General features: G+C 44.1%; 1 protein-coding gene across 2 annotated transcripts in view; it reads right to left on the reverse strand.

Moving 5' to 3' along the window:
- Positions 1 to 16,104, reverse strand: part of YJEFN3 (YjeF N-terminal domain containing 3) — a 166,226-nt gene that overhangs the window by 24,043 nt on the left and 126,079 nt on the right. For both annotated transcript variants that reach the window (XM_083180208.1, XM_083180211.1), the window contains exon 3: positions 6,846 to 6,956. In XM_083180208.1, coding sequence (XP_083036334.1) covers positions 6,846 to 6,956 — 111 coding nt within the window. The remainder of the gene's footprint in view (positions 1 to 6,845; positions 6,957 to 16,104) is intronic.

Here is a 16,104-nt window from a genome sequence, read left to right on the forward strand (position 1 = left end):
AATGGAATTGTCCTTATTTTGTTTACACAGGGCATGCCCATTCCTGTTTCAGCAACAGGTGGTCCCCCTGGAAAACGCTTTCCAAGTCCTATGAATCGAATACCATATCTGATTACTTTTCACATTACGAGGAGAGGCCAGAGGAAGAGGACATTGAGGAGAAAACAAGCTGCCAATGACAAAAAGTGTAAAAAAAAAAAAGGCTAAGGCCTTGGCCAGTGTTTATGTCTTTATTCTTGCATCAGGATTATGGACCACATCTTCAGTTGACGGTTTCCCCTTATCCCTCTTATGTCTGGATTGTACTCCAGTCTGCTTTCACCTAGCTGGTGAAAGCAGCACAGCAGACAGGCAGCAGCACCCTTGGACTGATAGGGCAGAGGGACACTACGACTTGACCTATAAAGCAGACTTATCTGGCAGCACAGGACTCCACCACTGGACTTATACGGCAGACTTATACGGTAGCACAGGACACCACCACTGGGCTTATATGGCAGACTTATACCGCAGCATAGATTATAGAGGACGGAATACTAAGCAGTTTGTCCATCTTTGCAGATGACACAAAATCATGTAGGCTAATTAGAGCGGTTGAAGATGTCTCCACGCTACAGAGAGCTTTAAACAAACTAAATAAGTGGTCATATAAATGGAAAATGATGTTCAAAGTTGATAAATGTAAGGTTATGCATCTTGGGAGACCTAACCAGGGTGCGACTTATAATCTATATATTATTTATATATATATATATATATATATATATATATATATATATATATATAATAGGACCTGAGCATGCCCACAAGAAGGGAGCCCTTATCTTAAGTGCTCCGGGCTCCCCTAACGCTTAATCTGGCCCAGAGTACCTGTCCTGTCTGTGCAGATCTGACAATAACCATGTGACCTGCTCTGCCCTCTATCACTGTGCCACTCATTCTCTCACCAGACAACGGGGTGCGTCCTGCCTGCAGTGGGCAAGACAAGTGCCCAGTCCACAGACCACCCCTGGTCCCTAGTGGCCTCCTCAGCACTTACTAAATGCAAATCCTTGGCAGCTTTCAGGACTGCATTTCCATACATAGATATATTCATGTATATATTTGTTGTTCCCCCCCTTCTGACGAAGTCCATTCTAGTGACGAAACGCATTGCATGTGGCCTGTTCGATCTGCCGTTGTGACGTCTTCCAGATCCACCAGTGATCTAGCCATCCTCCGGATGACTTTCAGCGTGTGGGGAGAGCGTTTGGTCTGAAGTCTTCTGTCTGCAAGGTCTTCCCCAGTTCCATCTCTGTCGGTCTGTTGGTTATGCTGTGGTCTGGTTTTCCATCTCAGGGCCGTTTTTAGTGAGATGGTTTTCGCAGGGATAGCTGTGGAATTATACACTGGACTTCCTCCCTTTATCTGAGCCAGATTTTATTTGTAATATTTTTGGATGGTCTATCTTTTTGTAAAGGGACTGGCTCCAGGTGGTGTCCGTCCAATTGATTTAGATCTCCTGCTGCAAAATATTGTGGTAGGCTGTGCGCCAGTACAATGGTGGCGCTGGGCTGTATTTCCGGGCTGTTGCGGGGCTCCCCGGAAATACAGCCCTGCGCTGCCATTGTACTGGCGCACAGCCTACCACAATATTTTGCAGCAGGAGATCTAAACCATTGGACGGACACCACCAGGAGCCGTAAAAAAAAAAAAAGAGGGGGTATACAGCGCTGGGTTGTTCTGAATGATGACCAAACACAATTTATATGGTAAAATACAAATGCATTTATTATAACATACAACAATAAAAAAAAATTGTATAATACATATACTAAAAAATATATTGCCAAATATAATGGAGACGGTCCCTTTACAAAAAGGTAGACCATCCAAAAGGATTACAAATAAAATCTAGCTCAGATAAACGGAAGAAGTCCAGTGTACAATTCCACAGCTATCCCTGCGAGAACCATCTCACTAAAAACGGACCTGGGACTGGTAACTAGAATACAAAAGCCTCTGTGATAATTAGAACAATCACCTAATAACTAAAGCCTCAGTATATACATTTAAAGTTAAACTCAGCCTCGCCTCAATTGATATATGTTTTATGTTGTATGTCATGTATGTCTAAAGTACCTTTTTATATTGTTTAATGAAATATGCTTTTTAATAAATTTGTGATAATACAAATCTGGCATCTGAATGGTTAATTGTTTTTTTTGGCTAAGCAGCGCCACCTAGGTGCACCAGCTTGTAGCTGGATACCAAACATATACTCTTGATCTATAGGAGGCTGCAGCTTGGCTAAAAAGGCCATCATCCTTGGTATAACTCTGTGTAACCAGCGCCCCCTCTAATTTTTGGGGAGTCTGTAGCTCCACTGTGGTATAATTTTTTCAGGTTCAGAGATTATTATTGAAACAATTACCGCAAGTAACAATTCAGTGTGTGTGCTCCTTGGAATCCTGGGAACTCCCATGGTAATATGGCCGTGACTTGGGGGCGGGAAGCTGACATCCTGGATGTCAGCTGCCCCCCCAAGTTCCTGTGGAGTGTGCCCGCAAATCCAAGTGACCGGTTAGTCACATAGATATGCGTGCTCGTTCCACATCATTAAATGGTCGGTGACCATCGAATGATGTGGGTGTTTCCACATAGGCTGCGAATGGATGTTTATGCTAAACATCCATTCACAGGCCGTGCGAATGAACCCGGCGTGCGATCGGGGGGGGGGTGGGGGGTGGGAGGACCATCTCCTTTCAGTCACATGTCAGTCTGAACCAATCCTGTGCAGTCTAAGCTCACGGTCATACATACCCGGCCAACCCTGGCCTTCCAGTGGGTATAAGTATGCTGGGAGCCCACAGACTGATGCTAGTGCTTCATTTGTCAATTGTCTCCTGTTGGTGCAGTTGTCTCTCTCTCTCTCTCTGTGATTCACTCCAGGTATTCCAGCTCCTGTGACCATCCAGGTATTTCAGCTCCTGTGACCATCCAGGCATTCCAGCTCCTGTGACCATCCAGGTATTCCAGCTCCTGTGACCATCCAGGTATTCCAGCGTCCAGTCTAGAATTCTCACCTCAGCAGTTCTCAGCCTAGCTCCCGAGTATTCGATGTTCCAACCATCGTTCCTGAGTATTTGATGTTCCAACCATGGTTGCTGAGTATTCGATGTTCCAACCATCATTCCTGAGTATTCGATGTTCCAACCATCGTTCCTGAGTATTCAATGTTCCACCCATCGTTCCTGAGTATTCGATGTTCCAACCATCGTTCCTGTGTATTCGATGTTCTAGTCATCGTTCCTGTGCATTCAATGTTCCAGCCATCGTTCCACATCTCAACTACAGGCAAGCCTCAGTAAAGTACTGCTCACACTGTGCAGGGTGTATTCCCCATCAAGGACTTCATCAGCGCCTGGCACTGCATTTCATATCACCCGTCCTACATTGTACTACAGTCTTCGTCATACCTTACTGCCTGCCATATACAAACTTCCTGTCTTCAATTACATCAATAAACCTGGTTGTATTTTACCTTGCCTCCTTCCTCCCTCTGGGTGCACTGTCACGCTAGTGAATGTGCAAGGGTCTTTTTAAGCCTCCCCGATTCCTATATCGGCCTGAGTCCCCACCAGAGGTCTTTGTCGCTGGGACTCAGACCCCTGGTGTGACAAATTCCACCAGGGTCAACCAGAATAAGGCCCATAAGGTCCACGATGTGCCAATTAGGGTTAAGAAAATAAAAAAAAGAAGGGTTACGAAAATAAAACTTTGAATTTAACTGGGTTTACAGTTATTGATTCAACCAGAATACAAGCAACTGGTTTAAAAATGTGTTTCTACATGTTTGAGAAATGGATCATTTGTGATCAGTAACAGAACTGAAACTAATCAGTTTTTGCCACTCGTTGTAGTAAATTATCATACATTAAAGAACAAGTCAAAACAATTGTGCATTTGCAGAAACAGAAACCTTGCCGGCGTATTGCTTTTGCATGTGACTCAGAATCAGGCCTGTCTGTAGTCTGATACATAAATTGTAAGTCTTTTATGCATATGTTTTACAAACAATGTTTCAATTAAAATGTGGTTCTTATCTGTCAATTGCAGAACTGAATAATGTTTAAGCTACTTTGTTTTTACTTGGTATCTGTTTTGCAAAGATAACAGAATCTCAGCAGTAATTCACAAAAATGAATTCAACCTTTTGATACTAATTACTCAACACTCAATGGGGGTTATTCGGGTTCATTCGCTCGGATGCGAATTCGCATCCTTGCGAGTGAACCAGATTCCGCCTTGCGAATGGAGGGACGTCATTTGTAAGGCACGTTCCTTCGCACCGTATCAGACCTGGCTTGGAACCATGTTCCAAATACGGGTTGTATCTGGAATTTTGGTGTAAAAGAGGTATAAGTAATCTGTGCTGAAGCCTGGATATCAACTAAACCTGGGCTTTTAGCGTGCTTTAAGGACAAAGTTTTGGAGTGCCTGATTTATGCTGTGTACACACGGTTCAGGCCCCCCTACACTGAGCCGATTGGATCAGATTTGGTCCGACTCAGACAGATCGGTTCATGAAATCGGACCAAATTGGCTGTGTGCGACATGCTGTCAGGTCCGATGTGTGGCCCCAGACCCTGTGGTTGCACCGGTGTGAAATCAGATCACAATCAAACCCATCAGTGGCACATCGCGGGTGTGAAGCCAGCAGCGGGGTCCGTGCAGCGGGGGGAGCATGCCACGTGATCCGTGGGGCGTGCAGCTCCTAGTGGCGGGGTTTGGCCAGCTGGTGGTGGTGGGCAGCTCGTAGTGGCGGGCAGTGGGGTTAAGGACTTATAGGGCCTACACACATGCCAATATTAAGGCATTTTGTAAACGACTTTGCTCAGTTTGGCAAAGTTGCTTAGAAAATGCCCCTACATCGTTGTGTGTATGGGGGAGCTGCAGCGACAGTGTTCTCCACTGGAGAACACTGGCGCTGTCAGCGTGCTCTGCACGCAGTGCTGTCAGCTTGCATTGTGTGTGGGCTCACAGTTCTGTGTGCTGAGCGACAGCGATGCAGCACTGCCCGACCTAGCATAGCCAGCATTGCTGTGTGTGTAGGGCACATTAAAATATAATTTGTTTAGAAGAAGGGAGGGGTGGCGGGTTGTTCGATCCGCACTAATATCTTTGTTTGTATGTGTTCATTAGCACCTGAGATATTGGTGTTTCCTGTTGTTTTATGTCATTACACTTTCCCCTCGTATATATTAAAGTATAGTTAGAAGGGATAACGTTTGCATAATAGTCAAAATATAGTTTTCATTACATCTCACTAGTAAGACGCTGTACAAAAGTATTACATCCATGGATCCTGCATTATTATACATTCATGCACAGTAAATAAAAAAGAAATGTGCCCTTTCAGTTGTCACAAATAGTTCTATAAGCAGACACCATAGTTATATAAATGATAGCTATTAAGTTTATGTCTAAAGTGAGTAGAATGCTATAATATTTCAGAAACAATGTTATGAAGCTGCCAAGAGAATGTCTGCTGCGACCATATCTAAAAACCTTCTGTGAAATAGCATTTCTCCAAAATAGAAATGATCTGGTAAATAATTTAGTAAATATAATCTGATTAATCAGTGGGTTGCTACATTGCTGCAGTCCTTGCACAAAACAAGATCTCCCAGCTGGGATGCCAGTAAGCCTGCACCTGCTCCCCGAGGCCCCAGGTGTGTGTGTGTGTGTCAGTCACACTGCGCCAGGCAGGGCTGCGGCACAGAATTCCCCATATTCACAGGGGGAGCACAGGAATGGGTGGGCAAGAGTATTAACCCTTTCTGTAAATGTGTGCCATAACTGAGAACCATGTCCATAAATGAGAGGAGTTTACATGACAAGCAAGAGAGAGTATAAGCAGATAATGCAGGCACAATGAGACAGAGCAGACAAATAGAATAATGAACGGATTATAGAGGCAATACAGAAAATGTACTCCCTACATTTTAGACGATTTTAAAAGATCTGAAGATGGCGTTTGTTCTCAAAGGCAAACTGGGAAAACTTTATTTTTCAGTGTTTGCTGATCATCAGGTGGACATCAGACTCTTAAAGACGAATGGCCCATTACAAAAAATATGTGGAAACTAATGTTTCCGCATGTGTAACAGGCCCCGAAGAGGATTGTTTAGAGACACTTGCTTTCCTGTTGGTACAGTTTCCCATAGTGGTCAAAAGGGCTACTATAGTAGGTTGTTATTAATGTGTTTGTTTGTAGCAAACCTCCCAACATAACCCATTCCAGTAGGGACACAATGCTCTGCTCCTAGACTTCCTAGTCAGTGGCAGTTGCAGAGGTGGGACTGCACCACTATCCAAAATTCAAATAGGGTTATCCCACCTGCCAGTGAGTCCCGGACTGTAGTGTTTGGGGTGGCAGTTGGTGGGCTCCCCTATCTGAATTTTGTACTGTTCTGCAGCTCTGCAAATGCAATTGCCACGGATATGGAAGTCCAGTAACAGAGGGGCAGATGTATTAATCTGCCCCTAACGCTAGCCTTGAGCTGGCAAAAGTGGCTTGGGTGGCTGTTAATACATCGCCCCGGCCACTAATCACTGGGGGGGATTGCAGGGGACAGCTCCGCCAAGCGTAACTCGATGGGCTGTCACTAGGGCATGTAAGGTGCTATAGTAAGACATTGGGGAAAATGTAATCCCCCCCCCCCCCCAATACATCTGCCCCAATGCATCTTGTCCTTCCTGGTAAACTTTACACTCTTGTGTGTCCTCTCTTAATAAACCCACCCCAAATAGTTGCCCCCATTATTGTCTAGTTAGTTTACTTGTTTTAAAAGGTCACTTACAAAGATGCGCAGAATCCGGGCACATACCAGGCCAATAGCACCATTCTGTTCCGATCCACAAATAATCAAAACGGTTGGCTGTTTTTTAGTAAGTGTTTGCAATGGATATACCTGCAAATCAAAACGAGATCTGTTACTGACACCTACACACAGCAACACTGGAAGATGCTTCTTTCTGTAAAGCAAAGATAATGCCAAGCAATAAAAAGTACTACAAATGCTAATAATAATCAGTATTTTCTTACTCCAATATGTGACATAATAAACTTGGTATTTTAATTACACTATAAAGAGACCATCAGTTCAAGATGTCCAAGGTTCATTTGCCAGAGATTTTACTTACCCCTCTGGTGTCCCTCAGCTGCAGACACAAATCACTCAGAAAATGGCTGCCTTCGCCGTTTCCGAGTGATTGCCATGTTCCTGGAGAACTGCAAATGTGCATTAGACTGACTCTGGCATAATGCCCTCCCAGGCAGCAGGGCTCACTTGGAGTTTCCCCTTTAGCCTCATGGGCCAGTCCAACCCTGGATCTGAGGCATGCCCAAGTAAGAGCATGTACATGTAAGTGTAACATGCTCTTTGGAGAAGGCCCCATGTCCAGATACACCTGATATGAGGCATGTGTTTTGTGACTCCCTAAGGTCTGTTAGTAAGATATGTGCTGCTGTTGATAATAAAATGCACCTTCCATTTATTCTTGTTTATTTTTTAAGCAGCCATTGCCAGTGCTATAGCCTTAACTGGCTGATGATCAGTAGTGTGACTCCCACAAAATAGAATTATGCACATTTAGAGAGCGTGCTGGTCCCTGTAGCACCACAAGGGGGATCCAGGGGTGACACCGAGTAAGCTGGCTCTCAATTTAGTTATATTGATATGTGCGATTATCATGCAGTCTTACAGTTAAACAATTATGGAAAATGAAGGGGGGGGGAGCACTGGCTGGAATGACAGTATAATCTACAGAGTTTCAGCTGTACATATGAGTGACCAACATTTTTACTGCGGCAACTAAATGATTTGCAGTGTCTGGTTGGTGGTGCTCCCAAAAGATGTTCAGTAATAACACTGAAAAAAAGGGGGGGTTGTCACAAGGGTGACTGCAAGGGAACATACATAAGGTTTTTTGGGGCACACTTTAACAAAATTAGTTGAGATAATATGGTTTAATGATATTAGGTTAAAATTTAGATTTTTATTAGATATGCGCTAAAAAGAGAAAAAAGGTGAACTGATCACTTGTTTTGATTGACAAATGAGTGGATTGGTCACCTGACGGTGAGAGTCCTGAACAATATTACTAAAGCCGGCGTAATGAGAGGATAAGTATACGTGCCACCAGTCGGCCAAAGTCACAAATGACGATAAAGAATACAATTTAAATGTATATAAGGTTCGACAGAGTGGTCTATTGTGGACGCTTGACACAAAGGTACAATTAATGTATATATACAAATATAGAAATGTGCAGCCTCCGTCTAAAAGATAGGTAGAAGGTACAGTGAGATAAATGTAAAGAAAAAGGGAAAAGTATAGATTTAGTATAAATTTATAAGCTTGGGTCAGACACTGGGTGCTTCTGCTATTCCGTAGTATTACTACACCGGATATTCCCAGTGGGTCCCCCCCCACAAGTACTAAGCCGGCCAATCACTGCTTAGCTGCTGAAATCGGTACGGGATCAGGCGATCCAGTGATGTATGGTAGTAAATTTACCAAGTGAGAGGGCACCTGTGTTGATACCCAAGGAGATGTAGAATGCTTCTGCTTTCAGAGGTGTCACCAGTATGTCACCCTGTTACCTGCCTGTATTGCAGGGGGATTTATGGTATGACACAGCTGATGAGAGAGCATAGAACTAGATAGATCAATAGGAAATGGGTAGGTGTCTCCGGCGTGTCTCACCTTCTGCTGTCCACCATCTACTGATAGTATCCAATGGTGGATGAGAGAGGCGGGTAACGTCCACCCCTTCCCTGAGGAATAGATATTTAGACGTGAGTGAATGGATAGGAGACAGAGGGAAATAAAGGGAGGGGGGGGGAGGACAGAGTGGTGGAAAAATGAGAAATAGAAAATTAGAATTAGTAATTTAAATACCGGTTGGTATAGATACAAGGATTTGACCGTTTCTAAGACAAAAATAATGGATGTGTCCTCTTTGCTGATGCAAATGGTTTGTCACCAGTATCAGTATAATTTTACTGGGACCACTGTGATAACCTGAGGAGTTTAATCCTAAATTGCCTGGTCTGTATGGCTTCAAGAGGGTATTGTGGGTAAATTGACATCTGTCATTCCCCTGACCCGGACAAAATAGTCAAATGAAAAGGTACTTTTGTACAGTAATAAAGCTCAGTTGTAGAAACAAATATATATATTGCAGAGAGATATTTTGCAGAAAAATATATATTACAGGCAGATGTGGCAAATGTATATTAAATTGGCTTTTGCCTTATACTGTTCACAGAACGGACAAATATTTCCACATGGTATCTGATTGTAGAAAAAATATATGTATATATATCTCCTGTAAACGAATATGGCAATTATGTAATAAATTAGCTTTTGCTTTGCATTGCTCACAATAAAGATAAGTTTTCCACAAGGTATCAGACAAGGTATACTGCAATTTCACAAATGGTGTGGCCCGTATGCTAAGCACTAAAGATCAGTTGTGCTGAGCTGAAGAGATTTAAACATGCAGTCGTTTTTAACAGTGCAGGCTCCCAACGCTGGGTTCCAGGCGCTGTGAGGGAATGAAAGGGTACTTAGCTGTATTAGCCCTTAAGGCTATAGGGCAGTACCTTTTCATTTGACTATTTTGTCCGGGTCAGGGGAATGACAGATGTCAAATTTACCCACAATACCCTCTTGAAGCCATACAGACCAGGCAATTTAGGATTAAACTCCTCAGGTTATCACAGTGGTCCCAGTAAAATTATACTGATACTGGTGACAAACCATTTGCATCAGCAAAGAGGACACATCCATTATTTTTGTCTTAGAAATGGTCAAATCCTTGTATCTATACCAACCGGTATTTAAATTACTAATTCTAATTTTCTATTTCTCATTTTTCCACCACTCTGTCCTTCCCCCCTCCCCCCCCCCCTCCCTTTATTTCCCTCTGTCTCCTATCCATTCACTCACGTCTAAATATCTATTCCTCAGGGAAGGGGTGGACGTTACCCGCCTCTCTCATCCACCATTGGATACTATCAGTAGATGGTGGACAGCAGAAGGTGAGACACGCCGGAGACACCTACCCATTTCCTATTGATCTATCTAGTTCTATGCTCTCTCATCAGCTGTGTCATACCATAAATCCCCCTGCAATACAGGCAGGTAACAGGGTGACATACTGGTGACACCTCTGAAAGCAGAAGCATTCTACATCTCCTTGGGTATCAACATAGGTGCCCTCTCACTTGGTAAATTTACTACCATACATCACTGGATCGCCTGATCCCGTACCGATTTCAGCAGCTAAGCAGTGATTGGCCGGCTTAGTACTTGTGGGGGGGGACCCACTGGGAATATCCGGTGTAGTAATACTACGGAATAGCAGAAGCACCCAGTGTCTGACCCAAGCTTATAAATTTATACTAAATCTATACTTTCCCCTTTTTCTTTACATTTATCTCACTGTACCTTCTACCTATCTTTTAGACGGAGGCTGCACATTTCTATATTTGTATATATACATTAATTGTACCTTTGTGTCAAGCGTCCACAATAGACCACTCTGTCGAACCTTATATACATTTAAATTATATTCTTTATCGTCATTTGTGACTTTGGCCGACAGGTGGCACGTATACTTATCCTCTCATTACGCCGGCTTTAGTAATATTGTTCAGGACTCTCACCGTCAGGTGACCAATCCACTCATTTGTCAATCAAAACAAGTGATCAGTTCACCTTTTTTCTCTTTTTAGCGCATATCTAATAAAAATCTAAATTTTAACCTAATATCATTAAACCATATTATCTCAACTAATTGTGTTAAAGTGTGCCCCAAAAAACCTTATGTATGTACCCTTGCAGCCACCCTTGTGACAACCCCCCCTTTTTTTCAGTTAAACAATTATGTAGCCCAAAATGTTATCCTGCAGTATAGGGACCTCCAGAGCCTGAGGGCTTACCATATATTTGCAAATATATGTAACTAATGGGGCCTACACATGGGGCAATTAGAGGGCATTTTCTAAAGGCCCATACACACTGGGCGACTTTGAGTTGAAAGCCGCTCAAAACAGCCTGTTTGAGTGGCTTTCATTTTAAAGCCGCCCAGTGTGTATGCCCCAGCGATGAGCGGTGAGCGCTGCTGCGTGGACCCACATCATCGCCGGGAAAGCTGCTCATCTGCTGGTTATACCAGCAGATGAGTGGCTTTCAGGACGGCTTTACATAGCACTGCGCTATGCAACGCCATCCTCCCCCCTCCGTCGGTGCCAGGCAGGGGGAAAGCCGCTCAGTGTGAATGCGATGAGCGCTATAATCGCTGTCCATACACTCTGGGCATAGCCGCCCAGTGTGTATGGACCTTAAGTGATCTAACTAAATTGCTTAGAAAATTACCCTACATTGTTCCGTGTATAGGGGCCATAGCAATAGCGATGCCCTGGGCAGAGCCAGTGTTCTCACCGGAGGTCCCTTAAGATTTATGAATTACCTACTACATGTGGCTTTTCAAATGTTATTACCAATACCCTTTGGTGTGCTGGGGAAAAATATGTTTTGTGTGTCTTTCTAGTTTAAAACCCCCACCCTTTCGGCACCTGAGGGGCATTACTAATTTAATTGAGCTGCTTTCCTTCTGTTTTAACCCCTTCCCGACATTTGACGTACATTTACGTCATGGCCGGGAGGTACTTCCCGACACATGGCATAAATGTACGTCATGAGTTTAAACTGTCACTGCGTCTCGAGACGCAGTGACAGAGGGACGATGTCTGCTGTCCCTGACAGCAGACATGTCCCTGCATGCCCAGGGGGGGCTGCGATGCCGCCCCCCCGTCGGCGATCGCTGTGATTGGCTGTTCAGTGTGAACAGCCATTCACAGCGTTTTCCTGTGTTACCAGCGAATCAGACGCTCGGTAACACAGGTGTCAATCACCGCCGGGCGTCAGGGGGCATGAGGGGGTCATCGGTGACGATGACACCTCACCCCACCCTCACCCCACCTGCCCCCAAGGCTGTGATTGGTCCGTGGGACCCACGGACCAATCACAGCCAAGGCGCGACATTTAAACTGACGGTGACTGCGCTGCAGACGCCATTCCGGTCTGGAATAGCGTGCAGAACGGTCACCGTGCCTGCCTGCCGTGAATACCGACCTGATCCTTGCTAATACTTACCTGATCCTTGCAAATACCTTACCTGATCACCTTATCACTGCTTGTAGCGTGCTGGACGCTTCCTGGATCTGACTTCCTGAGACTTCCTGCTGCTGCTGCAGTGTGATAGAGAGATAGAGAGATAGAGAGAGAGATAGAGAGAGATAGAGAGAGAGATAGAGAGATAGTGACAGAGAGAGCTATATTTTGTGTCTGCTACCCCCCCTTTTTGGGGGTGCAGGGGTTTTCTATATATAAATAACTGTCAGTGCTGCTGCTGCAGTGTCATACAGTGATAGATAGTGATAGATAGTGATAGATAGTGAGAGGTAGAGAGATAGAGAGATTTGTGTCTGCTACCCCCCCTTTTTGGGGGTGCAGGGGTTTTATTTTATATATATAACTGTCAGTGCTGCTGCTGCAGTGTCATAGAGTGATAGATAGTGATAGATAGTGAGAGATAGAGAGATAGAGAGAGATAGTGACAGAGAGTGATAGAGAGTGTATATTTTGTGTCTGCTACCCCCCCTTTTTGGGGGTGCAGTTTTTTTTTATACATATAACTGTCAGTGCTGCTGCTGCAGTGTCCTAGAGTGATAGATAGTGAGAGATAGTGAGAGATAGAGAGATAGAGAGAGATAGTGACAGAGAGTGATAGAGAGTGTATATTTTGTGTCTGCTACCCCCCCTTTTGTGCTGATCAGTATATCTGTGCTGATCAGCAACTTTTTGGGGGCGCAGAGGTTTTTTTTTTATATATATACCTGTCAGTTGCTGCCAGTTGCACTGTCAGTTGCACCAAAGGTTGTGCACCTGCTGTCCCTCACTGGTAATCAGTGTCGCATCACTGATCACCTTTTTTTTTTTTTGTGAGTGCTGTGGGGTCTTTTTTTAATTTTTTTTTTACACACACTGATTTTGTGGGTGTCCTGTGGCCACTGTGCGCCGATCAGTGACGTACATCACTGATCAGCTTTTTCGGCACAGGGTTGATCAATTTTTTTTTTTTTTTTGATCAGATTCCTGTTGCCTTTGAGCGCTGTTCAGTGACAGACGTTACTGACCAACATCTGTGCTCAATTTTTGGCGCAGGACCTTTTTTTTTTTAACCCCTTCAATTTTTTATTTTTAACCCCTTCATTTTTTTTTTTTTTATTGGTATAAAGTATTTTTTTTTTTCTGCACCACATACACACTACACACTACATACCCCCCGGATTGAAATAAAGTTTGTACCCCCCCCTACACTATACACGTGTTGAAACATTTCACTACCAGTAACACAAAAATAAAAATGGCATCCCAAATGTCCTCCCAAATGTCCTCCCAAATGTCCTCCCAGTCATCCAGGAGAATGTATTCAGTGGAGGAGGCATATGCCATGCTTGCCTCTGACTCTGACACAGGCAGTGATGCAAGCGGGGAATTTGAAGGATTCGTCTTAAGCTCCTCTTCCTCCTCTGGTGATGAGGGACCCCCTCAAAGACGCCCCCGTAGATCAGCTGAGATTCCCCCCCCAATAATTGATCTAGTATGGACCCCACCACCAGACAATTTTGAGCCCCAGGTTCCTGAGTTTTTGGCCATGCCAGGAATCCAATTTGATTCCACAGGTCTCAGAGAAATTGACTTTTTTAAATTATTTTTCTCTGATGATTTTATAAATTTAATGGTGGACCAAACTAATTTATATGCCCAGCAGTTTATTGCTCAAAACCCCACGTCATCATTTGCTAGGTGGACCCCTGTAGATGCAGTAGAGATGATGACGTTTTGGGGTCTGGTGTTTCATATGGGCATAGTAAAAAAGCCAGAAATTAGGCAATATTGGAGTACAGATGTTCTGTACAGTACTCCATTTTACCGTATGGCCATGCCCCGGACTCGATTTGAGACAATTCTTAAATTTATACATTACACCGATAATGCACAGTGCCCACCCAGAGATGATCCCACCTTTGACCGGCTATTCAAAGTCAGGCCGGTCATTGATCATTTCAGTGCCAAATTTGAAGAGGTGTACATCCCTGAAAAATTTATTTGTATCGACGAGTCCCTTATACATTTTAAAGGAAGGGTTAAATTCCGCCAGTACCTTCCCAGTAAGAGGGCAAGGTATGGCATAAAAATGTATAAACTGTGTGAAAGCACCTCAGGGTACACCCACAGGTTTAGGGTTTATGAAGGGAAGGATTCAAGAATTCAACCGCCAGAATGCCCCCCCTCCCTCGTAGGTGTTAGTGGGAAAATTGTCTGGGATTTAGTGCACCCCTTCCTGGATAAAGGTTATCACCTCTATGTGGATAACTTTTACACTAGCATCCCCCTGTTTAAGGCCCTTGGTTCAAGAGGTACAGCAGCTTGCGGTACTGTGCGCAAGAACCAAAGAGGCCTCCCAAAAACGCACATTGCCCAAGTAATGAGAAGGGGTGAAAGCAGGGGAATATGCAACGAAAATATGTTGTTGGTCAAATATAAGGACAAGAGGGATGTCCTTATACTGACAACAATTCACGGAGACAGTACCACCTCCGTCCCTGTACGAGGTACCAGTACCCACACCTCAAAACCTAATTGTATCCTGGATTACAATAGGTACATGGGCGGAGTGGATCTTTCAGATCAGGTACTGAAGCCGTACAGTGCCCTGCGGAAAACAAAAATCTGGTACAAGAAGGTGGCCGTGTATATCATCCAGATGGCACTGTATAACGCTTACGTGCTATTCCGTTCTACCGGCCAGAGGGGGACATTTATGCACTTTCAAGAGGAAGTCATAAAGGGCCTAATATTTGGGAACCAGCAGGCAGAGGGCCCCAGTACTTCTAGTACTGGCCCCCGTATTGTACCAGGGCCGCTTTTTTCTGATGAAATCCCCTCCACTGGAAAAAAGGGCAGGACACAAAAAAGGTGCAAAGTTTGCTATAAAAAGGGAATAAGAAAGCAAACTATTTTCCAGTGTGACACTTGCCCCGACAAACCCGGCCTATGTATAAAGGAGTGTTTTAAAATATACCACACATCTATGGAATATTAGGTTCATAATTTCACCGTGCTTCGGGGGTCTTGCTAATGCCACATAGCACCCACCATTCATTCCACCAGAATCTGAGCCGCAAAATCCAAAAATCACTCCTTCCCTTCTGAGTCCTGCCATGCACCCAACTGGTATTTTTTGGTCACATGTGAGGCATTGCCGTACTCGGGAGAAATTGGGGCACAGATTTTGGGGTGCTTTGTCTCCTTCATTCCTTGTGAAAATGAAAAATTTTGAGCCAGAACTGCATTTTTGTGTAAAAAAATGTAATTTTTCATGTTCACTGCCCAGTTTTATCAAAATTGGTGAAACCCCTGGGGGTTTGAAATGTACACTATACCCCTAGATGAATTCCCTGAGGGGTGTAGTTTGCAAAATGGGGTCACTTGTGGGGGGGTTCCACTGTATTGGTGCTTTGGGGGTCTTGCTAATGCGACATAGCACCCACCATCATTCCACCAGAATTTGTGCTGCAAAATCCAAATATCACTCCTTCCCTTCTGAGTCCTGCCACTTTTTGGTCACACATGAGGCATTGCCGTACTCGGGAGAAATTGGGGCACAGATTTTGGGGTGCTTTGTCTCCTTCATTCCTTCTGAAAATGAAAAATTTTGAGCCAGAACTGCATTTTTGTGTAAAAAAATGTAATTTTTCATTTTCACTGCCCACTTGTATCAAAATTGGTGAAACCCCTGGGGGTTTGAAATGTACACTATACCCCTAGATGAATTCCCTGAGGGGTGTAGTTTGCAAAATGGGGTGACTTGTGGGGGGGTTCCACTGTATTGGTGCAACATAGCACCCACCATTCATTCCACCAGAATCTGTGCTGCAAAATCCAATAATCACTCCTTCCCTTCTGAGTCCTGCCATGC

This window comes from Crinia signifera, chromosome 1 (genome assembly GCF_055691185.1).
Source record: "Crinia signifera chromosome 1, ASM5569118v1, whole genome shotgun sequence".
NCBI classification, from domain to species: domain Eukaryota; kingdom Metazoa; phylum Chordata; class Amphibia; order Anura; family Myobatrachidae; genus Crinia; species Crinia signifera.